The 25,373-nt window shown below is 39.9% G+C and overlaps 3 protein-coding genes across 3 annotated transcripts; 1 reads left to right on the top strand and 2 right to left on the bottom strand.

Moving 5' to 3' along the window:
- Window positions 1–560: 560 nt before the first annotated feature.
- LOC117297732 (beta-1,3-galactosyl-O-glycosyl-glycoprotein beta-1,6-N-acetylglucosaminyltransferase-like) lies at window positions 561–1,703 on the bottom strand. Its single transcript, XM_033780881.1, has one exon. The coding sequence runs from the start codon at window positions 1,701–1,703 to the stop codon at window positions 561–563; it is 1,143 nt and encodes a 380-aa protein (XP_033636772.1).
- A 2,238-nt stretch (window positions 1,704–3,941) lies between these two features.
- On the bottom strand, window positions 3,942–4,460 carry LOC117297731. Its single transcript, XM_033780880.1, has one exon. The coding sequence runs from the start codon at window positions 4,458–4,460 to the stop codon at window positions 3,942–3,944; it is 519 nt and encodes a 172-aa protein (XP_033636771.1).
- Window positions 4,461–9,789: 5,329 nt separating this feature from the next.
- LOC117297765 (dehydrogenase/reductase SDR family member 12-like) lies at window positions 9,790–21,111 on the top strand. Its single transcript, XM_033780913.1, has 8 exons — window positions 9,790–9,847; window positions 13,878–14,011; window positions 14,674–14,750; window positions 15,445–15,540; window positions 18,786–18,929; window positions 19,210–19,317; window positions 19,778–20,012; window positions 20,555–21,111. Exons 1-8 carry the CDS (start codon window positions 9,825–9,827, stop codon window positions 20,671–20,673), a joined length of 936 nt encoding a protein of 311 aa, XP_033636804.1. The 5' UTR covers window positions 9,790–9,824; the 3' UTR covers window positions 20,674–21,111.
- Window positions 21,112–25,373: the final 4,262 nt, after the last annotated feature.

The raw sequence follows: 25,373 nt of genomic DNA, 5'->3' as shown, positions 1-25,373 counted from the left end.
AGAAACACTGGAGTTGAACGTTCACAGTATCCTTTGTTTGGGTGTGATTTTCCAACTGTTTTTGTTCACCTATTATACAAAAGGTACATACCGCGTGCAATTCGCTGCACGTGGTGTTTTCATGGCTGTTTCAAAAGATGGCCTTTAAAGTTGGACGACTGTTTTATGCAATTCATCTCACCTGGGTTTGGTTTTTGTCGATCAAGGATAAGACGACTGTTTTATTTCTGGTATAATGCTTTTTAAAAATAGGGTTTCCACTGCCATACTGATTCTTGTTTAAATACATTGTCGTAGGCAATGAAGCAATTGGGGTTAACATAGGTGTGGGGTAATTTTTTCGAAGAAATAGTCTGGCTAATCGTTCAAGGGGTATTCTGTTCTGGATGAGCATGTATCAAAAGCCAAACGGCTAATCTACCAGAGTTTTAGAAGGAAAACAAAAATCGAAGTTTTGTTGTCAGAAAATATATTCGGTTTGTTATCTCGTGGCTGTGGGGAGTAATGCGAATATTTTGGAATAATTGACATTTCACATTGGTTGATAACGGGAACCTTGTTTAGTTTGGTGCACCCGGATGCAGAGTTCGAAACTCGAAAGCCTCCTCTATGCACTGCAGCGCGATTGGATCGAACGCATAGTCAAATTTATTCGCAAAAAGATGTTTCACTTTTGTTAGATGCTGCGTATATCCCATGCTGAAGACACACACCATTCTGATCATTTTCCCGCGACACCTTGGATAAGGCGATTTACCGTACCAGCGAATGAAACGGATGACCGAGCCGCCCGGTGGCTGGTACCGTCCACCTGGAGTTCCGGCTACCTGCTGAAGTGACGCCCAGTAGGTCTCGTCCGGACTGTACGTACCGTTGGTCCACTCCAAAAAATCTATGGCAGTTTGATTTGTCAGGACGTAGTGCACGAAAGCCCGCGTGGCAATGTAATAAGCTATACCCGTTCTCAGGTGTATGTTGTGAGGAGCAGAGGGTTTACGCTCCTCGGTCCTATGGGGTCCTCCTGGTTTATCAACATAACGGTATGTCGTGTGGAGCCGCTTCCCGCCCGATGGCTCACTTCCCGAGATATCATTATGTCCGTTGTACGATTTCAACTTTTTCACAATCTCCAGGTTGGATTTCAAGGGGAAGTCTTGACCACATAAATTGATGACGTACTTCCAGGCATAACCAGAAGCCCTTTGTCCAATCAGGTCTCTCATACAGTTCACATCTGCCAATAGCCTCGTGTATCCCGCGTAAATTACACTCTCTGTCCTCGAAGCAACGAACACGTTTTCGAAACAATCCGCGAGCCCCTTGATGGCGCTTTTAAAATCGCCCGGTGCTTTCCGATCTGGGTGTATGCAGTAAATATTTTGGGGTTGATAGATCGCCTTCAATAGTCGTTCCACTTGGGCGGAACCGCGATGGACTACGATGATATAAGCCATGGGAAAGTCAGCTTCTTCCACAGACGTGGGTTGTCTCCGGTAGTGTCTAGCTCTCTTGAATACATCACAGTCATGCGTCCATGTCCGTACCTCGTTATCCGATGGCATGAACGGATCTGTCGGTCGCTTGGGATCGAGGCGCCAAACATTAAGCAGTCTGACCGAACGTCGGATCTCCTCCTTGTTTCCCTGTAGGATTTTAGTACAATTGATGTCCCATTTCTTGTGGCATGAAGGCAGAACAACCATCCCTTTTGACACATCCTCGTTCTTTCCTCTAGAATCCAGAGTAAGCCTGTGTGATAAATTTGAGCACCGAGGCACACTGAGCATCAAGGGCGCTCGCCTGCACTCAGTCTGGTTGTTTTGGTTACAAAATACATGCATTCCACCAGGCTTATATGTTAAAATAATGCAACTCAACTCCATGCAAAGGAATAAAATAAGCCCTAAAAGAAAGCATCTCCACCCTTTGGTATAACATCCATCCGGAGTGGTCTTACTCTTGTGTAAATTCCCCGGCATTCTGAAGAAGAAAAATCCGTGTGATGCTAACGAAAAACAATTTCAAAAATGCACTTTAGGCGAACTGCTCCATCCTGTCACTTGTTCCTTTCACTCGGACTACGTCATTGTGTTTTCGATTGGTCCATAAATCCATTGATTGGATTGAGTTCAATTGTTTTCAGATTCATGGCAGCCTATAATACAAACCAGTATGGAACCATAGAAAACTGGGCTATTATTGCGTGTCTGATGCCATATTAATAACAGCTGGCATCTGATTTTTTTTTTTTTTTTTTTTTTTTATTGTGCTGAGGTGGTTAGGACTGTCCTTTAATGGAATCGATTTTACTGCAGTTAAAGGAACACGTTCCATTGGATCGGAAGAGTTTGTCTTTGAATATTGTTTGTTACCGTTTGTTATAAAATGCATTATGATTAGAAAGATATTTTTAAAGTAGAATTTAATGATCCACACAAGTATCACTCGAAATTATGTGGTTTTCCTTTCACCTCGTTGACTTACACGGTCAGCCATAGGGAGTAAATTATTTTTGACTCCCAGATAAATGGCCGACCGTCTTAGTTCACAAACTAAAAGGAAAACCATGCAATTTCGAGGCAACTTTGTTTGGATCATTGTATTCTACTTTTAAAACATCTTTCTAACCATAATGAATTTTATAACAAACAGTTACAAACGCTTTTCAAAGACCAACTCAACGGATCACCTAAGGTAACGTGTTACTTTAACGTAATGCATCGCTGTGCAGCCCGGTGTGGCAGGAGATTCTGTTACTCGGAGATCCCCCCCCCCCATAATTATGGCAAACTGTGTACAAACTTCTTCTGAGAGCGCCTCTTTTGAGTCATTCTCCTCCAGCTTATTTTAATAGCGAGCTTTCGCAAGGCAACGGGAAGAGCGAGGCGACGGTAACAACATTCTAAGCGTATTTGATTTCCCAGGGAAGATGAGGCCATCTAGTGGAGCATAGTATGCTGTTCAAAATGTGTCGATACCTAATCGGCTCTTTTCAGAGCCATCATTCCCACAAAAGAGATTATAAGTGTACTTTTTATTTAAAGTTCCATCCAACGCACTTGTTGCTAATCCAGTCATAAGTTCACTTAAAATATTATATACTGATCATGTTGTCCCTCAATGATGCAGTGTACATTGAAAGTTGAATACAAAAAGATATGTCGTTTGTTTTATAAAACAAATGCTATACAAAGCCATTCTTTTTCCCCTGCTGTGTAATATGAATCTCTTGGCAAATTTGAAAGTGTTTTGGGTATTTTTCCGCCAAACGGATCCACGCACTTTACTGCATGCAGCCGCTCGCTGACAGTGATTTTATGGTGTCAGAACTTAACGAAAAAAATAGTTGAAGAGTAAAACTGTTGTTTTATTTTTCATTCCTTTCTGCCCGACTGTTGGTGGGGGAAGACTTTCACGATAGTAAGGGCCTCGCATCTGTACACCAATGAGCTGTTGTTTACCAATAGTAAATACAAAGATAGTGGTATACAACGTTTGTTTATGAGGCAGATGACGTAGAATAATGCAACATAAAAATAATGATTATGAGCTTATGCTATACATGTTGGTACGCTTGTTAATATTGCTGTATAATATGCTGAGATGTATTTTTTCTTTATGCCGTGTATCATCTGCACAACCTCCATCGGACAAATTGCGCAGGTCTTAGGTCACTTTAAAAAAAAGTCCACCACGGAGAACGAGAGAAAATAGATCCCGCGTTCCATAGATCTCCAATTCTTGTATGTTATGCACCAGTCCCCCTCCATCTTAGACCGATCCATTAAGCTCCGCCCCATTGCGTATTGACCAATCACAACGCAACGAAGGTCCGACAAATAAGGTCCGACATGCATGGGAGAGGTGCACGTGTTCTTGCTCACACGTGCGTCGTGGGCGGAGCCTAATGGATCGGTCTAATGGACCAATCAATCAATCAATCAATCAGCCGCAAAGACAACATTGGTCCGTCGCGCTGACCTCATATGTCCATGTTGAACAGCTTGGTTCCAGATAGCCTCTACCTTGCTCGGTCGACCTAGTTGAGCAATCCAGGGACTTCTTGGGCGACCTCTGGGCCTCGTCCAGCCGGTGGCTGGGGGTCGACCCTTCCAGGCATTTATAGCGATGTTGAGTGCCTTCTTGGCTGGGGTGTTATCATCCAGGCGCACAATGTGGCTGAAGAGGGCACGCTGCCGGCGAAGGATTAGAGAGGCTATCGAGGGGAATTGTGTTGTGCCGATGATTTCGTTGTTGCTTATGTAGTCAAACCAGCGAATACCAAGGATGGATCTCTGACATCGTAGGTGGAATGCTTTTAGACGGCCAAAGTCGCATTTGAGGAGGGTCCAGGTCTCTGATCCGTATAACAGGACAGGGATAACACACGTCCGGTAAATACAGAGTTTTGTAGTTAATTTTAGCTTCTTCAGCCTCCAGACCCTGCGAAGGCTACTCATGGCAGATGATGCTAGGCCAAGCCGTCTGAGGATGTCGGGTCCACTGCGTCCTGTGTTTGAAATTTTACTGCCAAGGTAGATGAAGTCCTCGACAACGTCTACAGATTGACCGCTGACCAGGATATGAGATGAGGGATTGTTCTGATTTGGTTTCTGAATTTGAATTTTTGTTTTCTTCCAGGAGATGTTGAGGTTTCAGGTTTGAGGCCTCGCTCTGGAACGACTCTAGAGAATTTGTCAGATCTTCGGACTTGTGACTGAATAGAACAACGTCATCTGCATAATCCAGATCTGAGAACTTATGTAGACCGATGGTGATGCCTGAATCTGCAACAGCCCTCTCTAGAGTCCAGTCCATGGCACGGCAGAACAAAGAGGGTGCTAGGATGCAGCCCTGCCTGACGCCGGATTGTGTTTGGAAGAGTTCAGAGACATCTCTTCCTTGGCGAACCTTGGCAGTGGTAGCAGCATGAAGGTCTTTGATAAGGCCGAGTAGACGGTCAGGGACTCCAATATCATGAAGAGTTGCCCAGAGTGCTGACCTGTCGACTGAGTCAAAGGCGGCCTTCAGATTGACATAGGCCACCGACAACGGTTGGTTGAATTCTTGGTGTAACTCCGACAGAAGGCGGAGGGCGAGAATGGCGTCCATTGTAGAGCGGCCAGCAGTAAACCCGGATTGCTCTGCTCGTCTGTGCTTGACTAATAATGGGTTTAGTCGGGCTAGTAATACGTGGGCGAAAACTTTCCCTGGAACAGAGAGAAGGGTGATGGGCCGGTAGTTACTGCATTCAGAACGAGAGCCTTTCCCTTTATACAGAGTGACGATGATGCCCTCTTTCCATTCTGCAGGTACTTTCCCTGAAAGCCAGACCCGAATAAAAAGGTCATGAAGGACCGTGCTGATTGGTTCAAGGGCGAACTTCAGAAGCTCTGGAGGGATGTGATCGGGGCCAGCTGCTTTGCCGTTCTTCAACTTACTGATGGCTGTTTTAACCTCTTCCAATGTTGGAGGATCGTCAGAAATATCTGGGTCTGGAGGAGGGGGAGCGGGAGCTGGGATGTGTGTAGTTCTGCGGGGTGGGGCAGGTGGATGGTTGAGAGCGACCTCAAAGTGTTCTCTCCATCTATCGAGTGACTCTGTATCCGACGTACAAGGAGTGCCGTTGGATTTATTGATGGTGGAGCTTACGCTATTGGTGGTTTTTGGGCGGAGTTCTTGGATCACTCGGTATGCGGATTTTAGACTGTGGTGGGAGTAGTCATTGTCAATGCTCGTGGAGAGACTCACAAGGTAGAGTTCTCTATCCTGCTTTGCCTTAGCTCGGAAGACCCCACGGAGACGTCTATATTCTGAATGTTGATTTTCCAGTCTGGCTTTTGACTTATCATCCAGGATTTTAAGGGTGTCCTCAGTAAGCCAGGGGCGTCGTTTTATGCGCTGTTTCCTCCCGATGATTACATCAGCCGTTTCGCGGATGTTTGCAGATATGTGGGACCAGGCTGATTCTACGTCTTCTGGGAGGTCGCTTAGGACTTGGAATCTATTTTGTATTGCGACCGAGTATTTCGATGCTAGGTTCTTGTCCTGGCAGATGCGGTCGACGTCATACTGAGGTGTAGGAAGCTTCTTGGAGTAGAAGCATGGAGTGATGGCCAACCTTGCGATGAGGAGGCGATGGTCAGTGTTAGCTGGGGCTTCCGCTCCTCTGTAAACTCTGTAGGATTTAACTATATTGCGTTGTCTCACCAAGATGTGGTCGAGTTCTTTTTGTGTGCGACCATCATTGGATATCCAGGTCATTGTATGGATGATTTTACGACGGAACCAGCTACCAGTGATAGGTATATTTTGCGAGGCACAGAAAGAGAGAAGCCTTATTGAGTTGTCGTTAGTGGTGCTAGACCTAAAAGGGCCCAAGATGAACTCGAAACCCTGCCTTGAACAGCAAGATGGTGTGGCGTTCATATCACCGAGGATGACAAGTTCATCGTGAGGAGAGATAATTTCAGTCACAGCAACAAGTTGATCGTAGAATTGGTCCTTGGCACTGTCGTCGGATGAGTTTGTTGGAGCATAGGCAACGATGACTGAGAGTTGACCATGACGATGTTGTAGCCTGGCATATAGGAGACGATCAGAAATCGCCTGCCATTTGGTGATAGTTATGTTTAGGGGTGGCCGTATAAAAAAGACCTACCCCGTTTGTCTTTGTAGAACCGCCTGAGTACAGGAATGTGGCCTCCTTGGACTGGTTAGAATTGCTACCAACCAGTCTGGCTTCGGTGACACCTATTATGGAGATGTTATAAGATTCCATCTGGTGGACAATAGCTGTTTGTTATCCACATCCATTTAGGGTCAAGACATTCCAGGTTGCGACGCGGATGGATTTACGCAAGTCAGGCTTGGGCGTCATTGCTTTGGGCTTTGTCGAGGAAGCACCTTCCCGAAGGCTTTGAGTACCTCCCGTCATGGATGCAGGATTCCTGCGGCTTCGGCATCTGACGCTGTGTGGAGCAGGGGCTTTAACCCTTGTGCTGTAATTTTTGTTCATGGACCAATCCGGCTTGTACACGTGTCTTGCTCACGTGCGCGGTGGGCGGAGCTTAGTGGAAAGCCGGAACGGTCCATAGAAATCCAACATACCAGTACTTTCGTACATCCCAGTACTTCGTGCATACCAGCAATAGATTTGTCAATAATGGAATGTTTTGGAGTTTCTTGTGTTTCGTAGAATTTAAACCTGTATGAGTTTTTGTTTCCCTCACTCTACACATTAATGTTCTACACATCATTCCACCCTTTCCTTAAAAAAAAAACCGATTACTATGGGGCGCCGTTTACGAATTTATTACGACACCAATATATATAGAATGAAACCAATAAATATAGAACGAAACAAATATATATAGGACGAAATAAAAAGTATATAGAACAAAAATAAATATATATAGAACAAAACACACATATATAGAACGAAATAAAAATATATATAACGAAATAAAATATATATAGTATGAAATAAATATATATAGGACAAAATAAAAAATATAAAGAACGAAAATATCTATATATAGAACGAAATAAAAATATATATAACGAAATAAAAATATATATAACAAAATAAAATATATATAGTATGAAATAAAAATATAGAGAGCGAAAAAATATATAGAATGAAATAAATGTATATAGGACAAAATAAAAAATATAAAGAACGAAAATATCTATATATAGAACGAAATAAAAATATATTTAACGAAATAAAAATATTTAGAACGAAATAAAATATATATAACGAAATAAAAAATATATAGAACAAAACAGAACTATATGGAACGAAACATATATAGCGCGAAACAGATAATATAGAATGAAAAAAAATATATATAGAACGAAGCGCCCCCTTCGACGAATAATGGCCAGGCCGCACAGTGCGGTCTCTTCATTCTATATTATATTTTTTTGTTTCTTTCTATATATATTTCTGTTTCGCGCTATATTAGCAAAGTAGCACGTACATTAGCATAATAGCAGGAAGCGCCGCCCGCTTCGAGTCATCTGTGGAGACCCAACCTATTCCCCGCAACCGCTTCAGGGAAAAGAGTACTTGGGTACCCCCTAAGAACCGAGATGTGTCTCTAGAGACATATTCGGTTAACTCCGAGGTTCTTAAGGCCCCCAGTACCCCTACTCCCAATAACCTCCCCCAAGATGAGCGGCACGCCCTTACACAACTCCGCCAATTACCAGACATAGTGATTAAACGGGCTGACAAGGGGTCCGCAGTTGTAGTCATGAACACACATGACTACATTGCTGAGGGCCTTAGACAGCTCAGTAACACTGATCATTACATTGAATGTGCTTCTGATCCCACTGAATCTTTCTCCCAAGATAGCAGTGACACCCTGGTTAGGATTTATAACGCCAATGGTATTGAGAAAGATACATTTAACTATCTCCTCCCACATGACCCCCGTACAGCAAGGTTCTACCTTCTACCGAAGATACACAAGCCCAATAACCCGGGGAGACCTATTGTATCTGGGAATGGTAGCCCCACAGAGCGCATTTCTGAGTTTGTCGATAGCTTCCTCAAACCCTTAGTCTGCCGTAATCCTTCCTTCATCAAGGATACCAAAGACTTTCTCCACAAGCTAGATGAGGTCAAGCACCAAATACCTGACTCTGCTAATTTGGTTACTTTTGATGTTTCATCACTGTATACATGTACTAACATACCCCATCATGAAGGCATGAGTGCATGTGTCTCTGCCCTCAATGCTAGTAATCAGTCCCGCCCCTCAGTGAGTCATATTAAGGAACTCATGAGCCACATTCTAATGAAGAATAATTTCACAGTTTCTGACGTGCATTTTCTACAGGTACAGGGTACTGCCGTGGGTACCAAAATGGCACCCTCATATGCTAACCTATTCATGTCTCAGTTGGAGGACAGACTCCTGTCCTCCTCCCCCAACCGACCACTAGTTTGGTGGAGATTTATTGATGATATTTTCTCCATCTGGTGTGGTGACCAAGACAGCTTGGATGAGTTTATTGACTATATCAACTCATTTCACCCAACCATAAAGTTCACTACCACACAATCTCTCACCAGAATGAACTTTCTAGATGTGACAATAACCAAGTCTCCTAATGGTCTTGTCACAGATGTTTACAGTAAACCCACCGACACCCACCAGTACCTTCTCTCCAATAGCTGTCACCCTAGTCACTAGTAGAAGGCAATTGCTTACAGTCAGGCCATACGTATCAGGCGTATCTGTTCCACAGATACCCTGTACAAGAGGCGCTCATCAGAGCTAAGGAAACACCTTGTATCTAGGGGACACAGCGAACGTAGGGTCCAACTTGCTATCAACAGGGCTCTCAACGTACCTCGTCATACTCTGTTGACTAACACGGGAGCTAAAAAAGCTCCTACCAATAGAGTTGCTTTGGTCACCACCTTCCACCCCAAACTACCCAAACTTCCCTCAATTCTCAATAATAACATGCCTATACTTCACTCCTCCAGCAGGTTACACTCAGCAATCCCTGAGGTTCCCATGGTTGCATTCCGCCGCCCTAAGAACCTTGGTGACATACTAGTCAGGGCCAAACTTCCCCCAGGTACAGTCCAAACACAACCCCCGACAGATATACTGGGAAATTTGTTTCGTAATAAAGTCATAAACGGCGCCCCATAGATAACCGACTCTTCCGTAGTACCAGCAAACAAATTTCCAGACACGGAGCTCCGTTGTAGTTAAAAGAAATGACAACATTTAAACCTATTACATTACTTCGTTGGAGACCGTTTAACATTGACTTGCTGCGCACTGGATGTCGTTATGGATAAACTCACAGATTTCGAGTAAGTGAAGTCATGCAGGCATAATCTGCTTAATTTGGGGGGAAATGGTCCCTTGATGGATTACTATCCCCCTTTTAAATGCTGTGGACACTATTGGTAATTACTGTTTTTTTCTTTCATAGTTATCTCGCAACTCCAACGACCAATTGTGCTCAAATTTTCACAGGTTTGTTATTTTGTGCATATGTTGAGATACACCAAGTGAGAAGACTGGTCTTTGACATTTTAACAATCTGTGTCCAATCTGTCTTTAAGTATATTTAATTTAAAGTCACCTGGAAGTGGTATTTTTTTTAAATAAAGCTTTCGTCACTAAAATATGTGTTTTTATGAGAGGAATGTGAATAAAAGTTAACTAAGGTTTAAAAATATTAGTTTTGATTGTATTTACAAATTTACGAGTAGGCCCCGACCCGAGACATGTTGAACGCTTAGTGGTTTTTACAAAAGCTATTGCTACTATTTTTATTTAACTTTGCGACTTTTTAGTGACCAAATGGGTTGTAAGATGTGGGTCTGCCTACGTATTATTATAGAAATACGGCCACGGAGAAGACTGCACGCACGCACTATGGCTGCTGTATAATGTGCGGTCGGTCACATAGGACCTGCACGCACGGTGAATCGCATGCGGTACCAACAAAAAATCGTGTCACTTGGCAAAAGCTAAAAACATACCCTCAAAGTTCAAACTTACCCGAATTTTTTCACGTTTAACAAATGCTCCTCTGGGTTCGTCACGTCTTTCAGGTACCTTCCTCGACTTCCCACTAGCTGGAAAAATTGTTGGGGCGTCGTCGTGTTTAAGAATGGCTCTTCTCGTCATGTCAAAATGAGTGGTGTATCCCGGATTCGAAGCACGACGGCTCGAAGTGTTCGCTGCATAGCGCTGAAAAAGACGTCGGACCGGACCACTTTGCTCTAGTTAATCTGACTTTCGCAGCCCACAACCGCCTATACTTGGGATCTGCAGGAAACAGATGAAGAATGACCCCATCTTTAGTTGTTTTGCTGCATCCAGCAGCAATACACCTGGTCGGCATTGCCGGAAAAGTGCCAGAAAAAAAACTTGTTCGCAGCGTACAAACTCGCGTCTTGGAATGACATGTACTTTTGCACGTGTGTTTATCTACGCATCGAGGGGGGTCTATGTTTGATCGAGGCAAAGTCTTCCTTTTCCTACGTCACAAAACGGGTAGGCGGAGTCACCCCCCCCCCCCAAGCACTTGATTAATTTTTTTAACATATAAATCGTGACAAACAATTACTAAAAAAATTGTTTTATTGTTAATAAACATATACTCTTGTGTTTAAAAGGAAAACAAATCCTATTTCCAGATGCCTTTAAAAGAAAATGTGTTTCCTCTGACAGCTGTTGTGTGAGGTCTCGACGTTTCGAACAAAACTGTGTTTGTCTTCAGGAGAAGATACCTGTATTTTTTTAAATGTTTTTGTTATGGTTCCACTCTGATAATAATTTAAAGGCAAAGTATACCTTTTTGCTATACACAATTGAATTAGTATGTGAAAAATTGATTTTCAAAGTAGTCATGTTTTTGAGATACCACCGAAAATTTATTAATTATTATCAACGCAGAAATAAATAATCGGTAACAGAAATTCACAACCTTGGATTAGCGTACACCCGAATTACGGGTAAGAAAACTATCATTTTTTTATATAAAACCATGCGTAATAACGCCCTATACGGCGTTATAACGCCCTAAATTATAACGCCCTAATTGAGTAATAGGGCGTTATTACGCCCTAATTTTACGCCCTATTAGGGCGTAAAATAACGCCCTAAAGTACTACTTATCAAAAATGTTCAATCAAATTGATGCGTATTTTAAAAACCTTTTAAAGTCACACGTGGTCTCCGACCCCTTTCATATTCTTTGTATGACCGTGATGAGCATGTTGAACATGTTGGGCAACTCGTATTAGTTGTAAATAAGGAACACGTTGCCTTGGATCGGACGAGTTGATCTATAAAAAGCGTTTGTTATAAAATGCACATGGGTAGAAAGATGTTTTAAAAGTAGAATACAATGATCCATACAAATTTGCCTCGAAAATTGCGTGGTTTTCTTTTTACTCTGCGAACTAAAACGGTCGGCCATTAATTGTTGGAGTCAAAAATTAAACTCCCATAAATTGCCGACCGTGTTAGTCACAAGGTAAAGGAAAACTGCGCATTTTTCTAGGCTTGTTCGGCGGATCATTGTACATGTATTCTACTTTTTAACAACATGTTTCTACCCATGTGCATTTTATAACAAACGGTTACAAATGCTTTTCAAAGACCAACTATAGACCGATCCAATGTTTTTAGTTATCTTGTTCAAGTTTTGTAAAGTGTTTTATATTTTCTTCATAAGTTAAGGGCTATAAAGCTCTTCCACAAGTTGTTTTCCAAAGGGAGAAATTAAAGAATAAAACGGTGCTTTCCAGCCAATCTGTCTTTTTAATAGTAATTATATTATGCCAAAGAATTCAGGAAAAAATATGAAAACTTGTAGATTAAGCATCCGTTTTAAAGCCATTGGACCCTTTGGTTCAGAAAAAAAAAATTCACAGATTTACAAATAACTTACAGGGTTTACAGAAGGCAATGGTGAAAGACTTCTCTTTAAATATATTCCATGAAATGCTTTACTTTTTGAGAAAACAGCAAAACAATATAAATTCTCGTTAACGAGAATTACGGATTTATTTTAAACACATGTCATGACACGGCGAAACGCGCGGAAACAAGGGTGGGTTTTTCCGTTGTTTTCTCCCGACTCCGATGACCGATTGAGCCTAAATTTTCACAGGTTTGTTATTTGATGTAGAAGTTGTGGCACACAAAGTGTGGGCTTTTGACAACACTGTTTACCGAAAGGGTCCAATGGCTTTAAAAAACAAAGTGTGGGGATAGCATACAAATTATATTTATTAAATAATTTCCACAGAAACGACGCCTATCGACTAATGTTAGCATAAAACCATCAGCTAAAAGCAAGCAGGTCCATGGTGACAATCATTTTTCTAGTCCTCAATCACGAAGGGTGATAATATGTCAAGTACATATAGCAAGAATAAAAAAATGTAAAAAAATAAAACTCACAGTTAAATTATAAGCACTTTTATTTTCTGGAAACACTTTGAGCTTAAACAACCGTGCGGCAGAAACCTTCCTAGGATCGGGAAGAAGGGTACTATTGCACGCTGGCAGCGTGCAATGGTACTTTTCGGATGGAACGAAAAAGCACGGTGAGTGACTCAGCGTGCAATGGCACTTTTATTTGCTATCACGTGACGGACAATCCTCCAATCAAATGGCAAGGATCTGCTCGGGTGTTATATAAAACTCCTCATTTCTCAATTAGGGCGTTATAACACCGTAATTTAGGGCGTTATAACGCCGTACAGGGCGTTATTACGTCCTAACAGGGCGTTATAACGCCGTAAAATAGGGCGTTATAACGCCGTATAGGGCGTTATAACGCCCTACTGAAAAAGTGTGTATTTGTTGGCGGAGATCAGCCACCGTAAAACCACGTAACTTTGAAGTGAATTTTTCTTTTTACAAAATGGTTGGTACAATCAAACGCTGCTGTAGGCTTGTCAAAAAGGTTTTCTAATTTCCATTTATTTTTAAACGTAAACGCACTGGACATGTTTGGTAATATTTAAAAACCAGTGTTCTTACTTGGTGTCCCAAAATGCATACAATTACAAACCTGTGAAATTTGGGGCTCAATTGGTCATCAAGTTGCAAGAAAATAATGAAAGAAAAAAAAAACACTTGTTGCAAAATGTTGTGTGTCTTGTGCATAATAAAAGGCTTCAGCAGAAGTCTTCTTACGTGAAAAATTGCCTCTTCCTCAAAAACTATACGCTATACTCTAAAGGACACCATGTCACAATGTGTTATGTTGATGCTCTAACAACTATTTCGAGTATAAAATGGCTTTCAATCCTCAATTGTCTTCGCGTCCCATTTTTATCCCCCTCTTGTTTCTTTTCATTTCTTTCCAAAAAGGCCTGGATTTCTGGCTGCTTCAAAGAACTTTGACGAAAATGACTTGAAAGTTGATTTGTCTGGCAAATCATTTATGTTGACCGGAGCAAACACAGGCATTGGGAAAAGCGTAACTATGGAACTTGCTAAACGAGGTAAGCCCTGGGAAGATGGACAACGTCCATGGAAAGGGAGGATTTTGTTGTAAACTTTGTATAATATACCTCTGATCATGTAGATCAATTTACCATTCCAACAGCTTTATTATCCAATCTACACCACAGATCTCCCTCATCACTACAACCCGTTCCCTTCGCTCACAACACCAACATCTCCTTCAAATTCAAAGATTCAACACACAATACTACGGAAACCGGTCATTTATAGCGTCTGCTCCCACTCTCTGGAACAATCTCCCACATCACATTCGTTCAGTCACCTCATTTAAAACATACAAAAGTCCCCTGAAGTGACCCACCTTTTTTCTGAACAGCATTAATTCAGTTAATTGTACATCATTCACTAGGTTATTTATTTGAGTTATTTGTAAAGCACTTAGAGATACTTTATATTAGGTAATATATAAATCGCACTTATTATTATAAATATTACTATTATTATTATTCCACATACTGTTATCCATTTCGATCTCATTGAATGGTGCATGCCCCCCCCCCACTCCTACAATCTAGACTTTTAAAAGAGTTTTATTTCATATTAAATAAATAATTTCTCTTGCAGCCTAGCCCCTTACCAAGAGTGTCTTTTAGCTTTGTTTGAAGCGAACATGCATTAAAAAAAATGCTTGAATTTTCAGGTGGCACAGTCCATATGCTTTGCCAGTATGCGGACGAGGAAACGAGGAAAGAGGTTGTTGAGAAAACTGGGAACGAGGTGAGTGATCCGCAGTCGATTAGTGATTAGTGAAACTTACATTTTTCGAGTTTATAACAGTAGTACACAAAGATTGACTGCTTCGAGTGGCATAGTGAAACTAGTCACTCGAGGTGATCCCCGGAGCAGCCTATCTTCCCGAGGCGAAGACTTATTATCCATCAGCATATACAACTTGATGTGTTTTTTAACGCCTATACGTCATACCAGCAAATATTGGTGTACCAGCAAGGTCGCTGTAAAATAACACTCACTGTTGTTTTGTTTTAACGCCAAGTGTCATACCAGCATCGGCATAAAAGTGCAGTTTGTTTTGTTTTGTGTGTGTTTTTTTGGCTGAAAAATAGACTCTAAAGTAAGTTTTCAATCAGGTATTATGATAGAGCGGCGACTAAAAAAAACATAGCCAAGGACATATGTAGAGCTGGGAGCTTTCGAAAATGTTGGAGGGGTAGGAAGCCAGACCGCCGAGTACCTTTTGTCATTCAGGTTCTTTAATAGTCTGTACACCACTGCCTAACGGGTCATATTATCTGGGTTTTTCTTCTTCAGTAATTTAAACGTTTCAATACCCTGTACGATCTTTTCCCCTAATTTTTCAACTTCTAAATTGGCTAAATTCCGATATTATCATTAATGAAGAAAGTGTTTTTATTTCCCTTTATAGTTTACACATTCTTATTTCCTGTCCCAGAACATACATCTACACGTACTGGAGCTATCCAAGCCCAGAGAGGTCTACGAATTTGCAACAAAGTTCGCGAAGGACTGGAAGGAGCTTCATGTTTTGGTATGGAATGGTCTTAATTTTATCACTTTTGACATGGCGCCGGCTGATCTGCATAAGTTGGCATATTCATTAGATGGGCAAGTCTGGCCTGTCTGAAGAGTTATGAATATGCATGATGTGACGTCGCGTGTACTAAGTCGTGACGTGAGCGTTGCAAGTTACCCGACGTCATCTTTATGCATATCCATGATGCGCCCGACATCTCACGATCACCAGGCAGCGGGTCATAAACAAGATGGCATCCCCCACAGTAAACGACAAACTTGAATGTAATTGTTTTAAAGTCCCTGGAAGTGGTATTTTTTTTAAATAAAGCTTTTGTCACTAAAATATGTGTTTTTATGAGAGGAATGTAAATAAAAAGTTAACTAAGGTTTAAAAATATTAGTTTTGATTGTATTTACAAATTTACGAGTAGGCCTCGACCCGAGAGGGCGCTGTTCGTGACGTAATTCAAGGCGCGATATTTATAGAGAAAATTTGTAGTCAGGCCCCCGTACATTACGTCTGGGAACATGGCACATCAAAACAAATTTATACACGATTTTACACACATACGTACATTGAAACTTGAACATGTTGAACGCCTTGTGGTTTTTACAAAAGCTATTGCTGCTATTTTTATTTAACTTTGCGACTTTTTAGTGACCAAATGGGTTGTAATATGTGGGTCTGCCTACGTATTATTATAGAAATACGGCCACGGAGCAGACTGCACGCACGCACTATGGCTGCTGTATAATGTGCGGACGGTCACATAGGACCTGCACGCACGGTGAATCGCATGCGGTACCAACAATTAACGTGTCACTTGGCAAAAGCTAAAAACATACCCTCAAAGTTCAAACTTACCCGAATTTTTTCACGTTTAGCAAATGCTCCTCTGGGTTCGTCACGTCTTTCAGATACCTTCTTCGACTTCCCACTAGCTGGAAAAATTGTTGGGACGGCGTCGTGTTTAAGAATGGCTCTTCTCGTCATGTCAAATGAGTGGTGTATCCCGGATTCGAAGCACAACGGCTCGAAGTGTTCGCTGCATAGCGCTGAAAAAGACGTCGGACCGGACCACTTTGCTCTAGTTAATCTGACTTTCGCAGCCCACAACCGCCTATACTTGGGATCTGCAGGAAACAGATGAAGACTGACCCCATCTTTAGTTGTTTTGCTGCATCCAGCAGCAATACACCTGGTCGGCATTGCCGGAAAAATGCCAGAAAAAAACCTTTTTCGCAGCGTACAAACTCACGTCACATGTACTTTTGCATGTGTGTTTATCTACGCATCGAGGGGGGGTCTATGTTTGATCGAGGCAAAGTCTTCCTTCACAAAATGGGTAGGTGGAGTCAACCCCCCCCCCCCCCCAGCACTTTTTTTTTTTTTTTACATATAAATCGTGAAAAAAAAAAAAAAAATTGTTTTATTGTTAATAAACATATACTCTTATGTTTAAAAGAAAACAATTCCTATTTCCAGGTGCCTTTAAACGTATTTTGTTTTGCCATAGAGTGGTCCTTTCTCTATGGTTTTACCATGTTCAAATCAGTAGGATTTGAAACTTTGCATGGTGGAAATACGATATAGAAAGGTTTGTGGTAACACCATGTAATGACTATCTTTTCTCAAGAAGACGATCAGAGCATACTGATCGAAACGCCGAGTTGAGACCGACGGTTCTTTTCAGAACCACCCCAACTCATTAGAGATAGTCATTATATGGTGTTACCGCAAACCTTTCTATATCATGTTCAAATCATTACATTTGGACAAAGTCATCATTTTGGTGAGCCCTGTCATGTTAATGTAAGGAATAAAATGAAGTCGTTGTAGGCCTATGTGATTTGTATAAAGTGGGAGAAATTTGCAGTCAAAGTAGTTTACGACTTGATTGTACTTTAAAAACATAGCGTTTTAGACATGTATAGATGGTGGGCTTTAACGGCCGTTTGTCCATTGTGTTGAGTAACGTACGTAGAAGAACCCAGTGCACTAATCGAAAAGAGAATTCGCCCCGGTGTTCCAAGTTTTATTGGCCGCATATTGCGCCACAGCTAGCACCTTGTCAACCATTACAAGGTGCTGTGTAAAAAAAGAGAAGGTCTCAAACGCAGTCCCACATATACTTTGCAGGAAACAACTGAATGTTGAAGCACCTGCTGCATAATTAAGTGACTATTCAACTATTTTGTTAGTTTAAAGGTGCCTGTCATAAAAAAGCCCTGTTTACATGTGAGGTTGCACTCTGAGGTTGCATGTGAGGGCACGTGCGTGCAGCATTACTATGGGTGAAAGTTCACAATTCCATGTACATGGCCTGTTTGATCATGACGACACAGGCCCCTTTAAGGGCTTTGGATACTTTTTGTATGACACAAAACGAAATGTCCACTGTCTACCCTTAACTCACACGGTCTGAAGATAATGATGGTAGAAATCTTCCCTTAAAATCTGGATTGCTGAGGTGCTGTTGTTTTGATAAGTTAGTAAAACAATGTCACGGAAATAGTGTTCGTCTCATGAGAGAGCATACAAAGTATTTACCAGTTCTGGTATTTAAATATCAATACGGGTTGATACAGTGTACCTGCTTAAATGATTTTCGTCTCATGAGTCGAAAATTATTTTCGTGACATTGTTTTACTCATTTCTCAAAAACTACACCACATCACAGCAAGTAATATTTTAAAGGCAGTGGACACTATTGGTAATTACTCAAAATATTTATTAACATAAAGCCTTTCTTGGTGATGAGTACTGGGGAGAGGATGATGGTATAAAACATTGTGAGAAACGGCTCCCTCTGAAGTGCCATAGTTTTCGAGAAAGAAGTAATTTTCCACGAATTTGATTTCGAGACCTCAGGTTTAGAACTTGAGGTCTCGAAATCAACCATCTAAACACACACAACTTCGTGTGACAAGGGTGGTTTCATTATTATCTGGCAAGTTCGATGACCGATTGAGCTCAAATTTTCACAGGTTTGTTATTTTATGCATATGTTGAGATACACCAACTGTGAAGGCTAGTCTGACAATTACCAATAGTGTCCACTGCCTTTAAGGGAAGCTTCATTATCTTTAAACCAAAGGCCAATTCAAATAATATGTGGAAATTGTGTTTTGTTTTCTACAAAGAGTAACAAAACTCTAACAAAATGTGTAATTATTACTAAAACCCTACAAAGAAGTGATTCTGTGTTTTTCTATAGGCAATGCCATTTTATTGTTTTTTTTTAATTATCGTGCAAGGTGAACAATGCTGCAGATGTAGTATATACAAGAGAGATTACGGACTTCGGTTTTGAAAAAAACTTCGCAATAAATACCATGGGGCCGTACCTTCTTACGAAGACTTTGCTACCGACCATCAACAAGACGCCTGGATCACGAGTGGTGAGTTACGCCTATCTGTGAGGTAGCATATCGTTTTACTCGACGTAAATTATTACGCCTGAACAACGTTTGACGTAACACTTCGAGGCTCGAATAAATACACATGGACAAATACAAGATAAATAATCAATCAGTTATGTTTCAATAAATGGCCTTTGCCCATCAATTTTTATAAGGGAATGACAAGTTTGTAAAACAAAAATAAAATCCTTGGAAAAACAACAGATTCTTATTTGGTGTTATAGGTAAAAAATAAAAGTACTGTTTACATTTTTTACAGATCATGGTTTCTACATGCGGTGTCTACCCAGAAAAACTGAATCTCTCCGATCTTAACAACGAAAACATGGAACCATTCGATGGACACGATTGCTATGCACGGGGCAAGGTATACAGTTTCATTATCATGTACTTGTTTACCTATTTATACCGGGGACAACCGTTTATTTCTTTAGGACATGACAAACGGTTCAATAATATTTGGAATACAGTTACAATTGTCACAGAGTATAGAATCTACTCAATTTCGAAGAAGTTCCATTGACAACTGACTGATATTTCTTGCAAAATAAAATCTTGATTTTTTTTCTTCATTTTTGTCCCTTAAAGTTATGACACAATAATTACGTTTGTCGGTCATTTCATTTTTAGTGTGAAAGTTTTTGCAAGAATAAGATTTACGATTCAATACAACCCCAATCTATAGACCCCTACATTGACCGCTGTCTTTCACGAAACGTGCACACGTGCAGCCATCATTGGCTGAGAGTCGTGCGTAGCGCGCACACGAGTGCACTTTTCCAAAATGGCGGTTAATGACGTCATGTACATTTCATCCATACATGCAGCGTCAACAACTGATCATGACTGAAATGTGGGCCAAGGAGTATCCGAACGTGCACTTCTCGGCAATGCGTCCTGGGATAACGGACACGCCATTGTTGTACAAATTCCTTCGAGTGACTAAGAGGACCCGTGATGGAAAGAGCAAACTGCGCGCACCGGAACAGGGTGCGGATACCGTCGTGTGGCTGTGTGTTGCAGAGAAGGTCGCTCAACAACCAAGTGCGCAGTTGTATTTGGGTGCGCATTTATATATTACCCCCCCCCCCCCATCCAAATTCCATACCATTAATTGACTAATGAGTGTGTGGATCCCCTAAAGTGACGTAAACAAACAAGAATATAAGAAATACAAACATTTCTAAATTATTTGGTTGGAACTAAATAAACGTTCGTTTCCTCGAGAGAGGACGAAATAAGACTAAACTGACCGTTGAAAGTGTATAGCATTTTTGAAAAGATTTTAGATAATAAAAAATTCAATTTGAGACACGTTTCGTGCGTGGAACGTTTCTATTCCAATGAGGGATTATTCTTCATGCGTGGACGTTGAAACCCCTCTAGAGTTTCTGCCTCATCAAAAACGCCACCTTTTGATATTTTCACAGGTTAGTTTTATTGTGTATTTCTACATTTCTAGATTAAAATTAATTGAACGGTTCCATACTTTGCCTTCGAAGACACCATCAAACTATACCCATACCTTCACCTTATAACATTTTCGAACTTTTAATAGACACCCTGTTTTTCTTATTGTCTTTACTTTTCTCATATTAATACAGATCGTTCGGTCATTTCTATGCATAAACCTGAACTGGACACGGACTCCCCATTGGAAGAGAAACAACAACTCATGCGCACTCTGGAAAAACTGGCTGATGACGTCAGAAAAGATGCATAGATCAAAGGTCATTGATGCAAAATGTCACAGTTCAAAAATAGTAATTTTTATAACTCGGGGTTCAACATTATATTTTATCTATAATTTGGACAAAATATCGGGTTTGTTTCTGACATTTATTGATCTTTCTGCCTCCTTTGGAACTATTTATTATGACGTCCTTCTTGTATCTGTGTCAAAGTATCTACTCTAAGATGGGGCACAATCATAGTTTTAAAGTTTTAGTGATACAACGGTACAACAATTTGAGGTCGTGTAAAGATTATAAGGTTGTTTTGATTGTGTCAGTTTGACTCTTTTCTATTTCGTTTTGGCTGACTAGAGTCCGGGTCAAACTGACCCAGAAGTGCTCAGGCTCCACGTGATTGTACAACTTGTTTAAAGGCACTGGACACTATTGGTAACTACTCAAAATAAGTTTTACCATTAAAACTACGAGAGGTGTTGATAGTATAAAACATTTAATAAAATAATTGAATTGAATTCGAGACCACAGCTGAGGCCTCGATTTCAAGCATCTGAAAGCACACAACTTAAAGACAGTGGACACTATTGGTAACTGTCAAAGACCAGTCTTCTCACTTGCTGTATCTCAACACATGCATACAAATAATAACAAACCTGTGAAAATTTCAGCTCAGTCGGTCATCGAAGTTGTGAGATAATAATGAAAGAAAAAACACCCTTGTCACACGAAGTTGTGTGCTTCCTGATGCCTGATTTCGAGACCTCAAGTTGTAAATCTGAGATCTCGAAATCAAATTCGTGGAAAATTACTTGTTTCTTGAAAACTACATTTCTTCAGAGGGAGCCGTTCCTAACAATGTTTATACTATCAACCTCTCCCCATTACTCGTTACCAAGTAAGGTTTTATGCAAAAAATTATTTTGAGTTATTACCAATAGTGCCCAATGCCTTTAAGTGACAAGGGTGTTTTTTCTTCCATTATTATCTCGCAACTTCGACGACCAATATTGAGCTCAAATTTTCACAGGTTTGTTATTTTATGCATATGTTGAGATACAGCAAGGTGAGGAGAAGACTGGTTTTTCACATTTGGGTCATTCCATGTCAGACCAACGCACTTTTTTACCTCATGTCTTCCGATTTTGATAAAAATTGCTGTGCTTGTAGGTCCTAATGAGCAATGAATGCACACAAATTTTCAGCCCGATCGGACTTTCCATGTGGTCTGACATTTTTAGGGTAAAATACCACCTTTTTGGTAAAAATATGTCATAACCATGTCAATTTATATCACATATATGCAAATTTGGTATCAAATTGATGAGAATTGCATGCTCAAATCAATTCTTTCATCAAAAATAAATTTTCTGAAATGTAGGTCACTGTAATCTTTAATATGTTATCGTAACCTTTGACCCCGTTTTTGAAATAATGTATCATTCCAAAAATCAACGAAATAAAAATCATTTGATAGAGCATGTCTTCCTCTATCAGAATCCACTAAGAAACAGTTGGGCTCTTCAAAATTTACAAGTTTATGACTATTTTTGTACAAGTCACTATGATCTTTAATATGTTATCGTGACCTTTGACCCAATTTTTGAAATAACGCATCATTCCAAAAATCAACAAAATAAAAATCACTTGATAGAACATATTTTCCTCTATCACAATCATCCAAGAAACAAATGACCCATTGACCAAAGCTGTGCAGTGCCTTTAAACAAGACTCATGTTAAAGGACAAAGTAATTATTAACTTAGTACACGGTTATATGGTTCTAAAAGCTGTGCATTTACAGAATAAGAGTTTGGTCTTAGTCATGCGGTGAATTTAATACTTTGAGGTCAGATTATGGATGGAGATTAAATTTAAATAAAATAAATTAATACTGTTCGTACATATACTTGGTTATTCGGTCGTCACCATCAGGATAAAATAGAACTTAGATTAAAAAGTAGTGTTCACAAAATTTGTGGTTTTAGTTTACTCTTGGTGAAAGTTTATTGCTGACAAATTATCGGAAAGTCAAATTATCAATCAGTCGAGTTCAGAGATTAAAAAAAAAACGGAATTTCACGATGTATGCGTATAGACTTGGAAAATGACCGTTTCGTGTAAAATATTTTAGTTCTAGTATACACCACATTTAGGTTGTCAGACACTTCGTACCCGTTGCAACTTAGAGCAAGTTCGAGTGTGCACAATGGTTAACTAAAGGTTGACCATTTTGACTCGAACCCAAGCTGGTCGACCATTGGTTGACTACTCGGCCGTCACATGGCAAAACAATGCAACTCGAAAATGAGCATTTTAAGAAAAAGTGCTTCAAAGATTCATCGTCTGCCATTTTTTAATGTATTTCTCTATTCAACTAAAACTGTTACAGAATATTTGTGAGTTGTTGACATATCAGCCAGAAAAAAATCGTTTGAAAAGAACAAATGGTTTTGTTGTTATTAATATTTAAGCGAAGTTACATTGTTTTACCAAACAAATTGTCTAATTTGCCACTTTTGTTATTTCATTGACAATAATGCAACTTATGTTACTAATATTAAATAATGTATTTTTATGGCAAAACAATGCATCAAACATTAATTTAAAAATTCATTAGTAATGTTCTTCCCGAAATTTCATGGCAAAACAAAGTATCTTATCTTGCTTCCCATAAATTGTCCGTTTTTCCAAAATATTTCCTACCAAAACAATGTAAACGATTTTAAAGGTTTAACACAAACGTCAATTTATGGCAGAACAACGTATCTAATTGTACGATCCTATTAAACTGTGTAAAAACAATTTTTTTAAACAATTGTATCACAAGTATTTATCAACCAAAAACGTTAATTGTCAAAATTTGAATATCCCTTTTAGAAAGAAACATGGGGCGAAGAAGTAATTTTCGATTGATTCAAATTAAATCTTTGTTTATTATGACTTTACAAATTGGGTCAACATTATTCACATTTATGAACTTTATCGAACAACAACACATCAATAAATACAACTCAACTTACAATATGTAAGTATGAAAACATCACTAAGGCAGTTTTGATCTCATTAATCAACCGAAACAAGAAATCTTGTTTTCGAACTGGTTTGAATCTACTATTTTTTTTTTTTTTTTTTTTTAATAAGTGATTTGGGGAACTGGGGAGAAACAAAAATTTAGTTTCCGGCTCATTACGGTGAGGTTTTAAAGAGTATTTTAAGGATTTTGTAAAAAAACAATTCATGTTTTGCGGTACAAATTTCTAATTATTTTTATTAGTGTATTGAACTTGCACCACACAAAACAGTAAACTTGCACTATACAAAACAGTAAACTTGCACCATACAAAACTGTAAACTTGCACCTACAAAACAGTAAACTTACACCTACAAAACAGTAAACTTACACCTACAAAACAGTAAACTTGCACCTACAAAACAGTAAACTTACACCTACAAAACAGTAAACTTACACCTACAAAACAGTAAACTTACACCTACAAAACAGTAAACTTACACCTACAAAACAGTATAACTTGCACCATACAAAACAGTAAACTTGCACTACAAAAAATGTGTACATGTAGATGTATGGCAATTCACAGCTTGAGTTAATGACATTACAATTCATAACATTATGGACTGGGTTCGAAGGATGCCTATGTCTAGTACAGCATGAGCAGTTCATGCTCATTAAAACTTACTGTTTTTGTAATGGTTTCTATTTTCTCATTCATTTTAGTTGAACTAAAAGGCTACATGTTGTTGCAGTTGGTGCTGTAGCATTGCGCATAGCATGCTGTTAGATGGTCTAGATCTAGCCATGAGATCATACTGTCATGCACATACCACCATATCTGGCAAATCAAAACACTGCTTCACATGTATTACATTGTACGAGTCCTTTACACATTAAAAGATAGGGAGTAATGAAGCGTCTTGTAGATACATTGTTTTGCCATGTAAAAAGTCTAACATAGAATGAAACATTTCTGAATTTCTTTGTTTGCAAAAACGGTGTATCATACAGATAAGGCGTTCTGCCATGTGAACACTACCGTAGTGGTAAAAATTTACTAAAGCCAAAACACTACATCATAATGAAAGCCTCTTCTACCAGATAAACACTGACGTGCTGAACACATAGCTACAGTCAAGCAGAAGAATGCTTCTTATAAATGGACCGTTTTGCCATAAAATAAAGTGCAGAACAAAGTATCTAAGTCAACATAATGCGTTTTGCCATACTAAAACACACAAAAAGGCAAAAAGACCACAATTTGTCTAGTTGTATCTTGATAATGGAGCCACGTGCGAAAACGAGACCGGGCTATATGAAAAGAGCGCCCCCAACTTACCCAGACAACTGTTTTTCTCAAAAACACCACAAAATGAGTTGCACTGTTTTGCCATATGACGGCCGTACTGTGGTCGACCATTTGGAACCAGCCTCGAACCCTAGTGTACCGTCAAGGCTCGGGTGTACTGGTTGACTTGGCGCGGTGGTGGCCTTATAGTGGTTTTACGGGCACACCTGGTTGAACAGGGACACAGTACATGGTTTACTAAGTGATTTGTTTATTCATTGTTATCTAATTCAACCACTGATATTCTGTGAACGATACTTGAGATGGCCAATATAATTAAACTGATTGATGTTTGTTGTTCTGAATTAAACTGTCCATTGTGATTTATTTTGTGCATTGATTACCTGTTATTATAAGAGCTAGACAATTGA

Source organism: Asterias rubens, chromosome 12, assembly GCF_902459465.1.
Source record: "Asterias rubens chromosome 12, eAstRub1.3, whole genome shotgun sequence".
Lineage (NCBI taxonomy): Eukaryota > Metazoa > Echinodermata > Asteroidea > Forcipulatida > Asteriidae > Asterias > Asterias rubens.
Note: the sequence above shows the minus strand (reverse complement) of the source record. Positions and strands in the feature narration are given on the sequence as shown.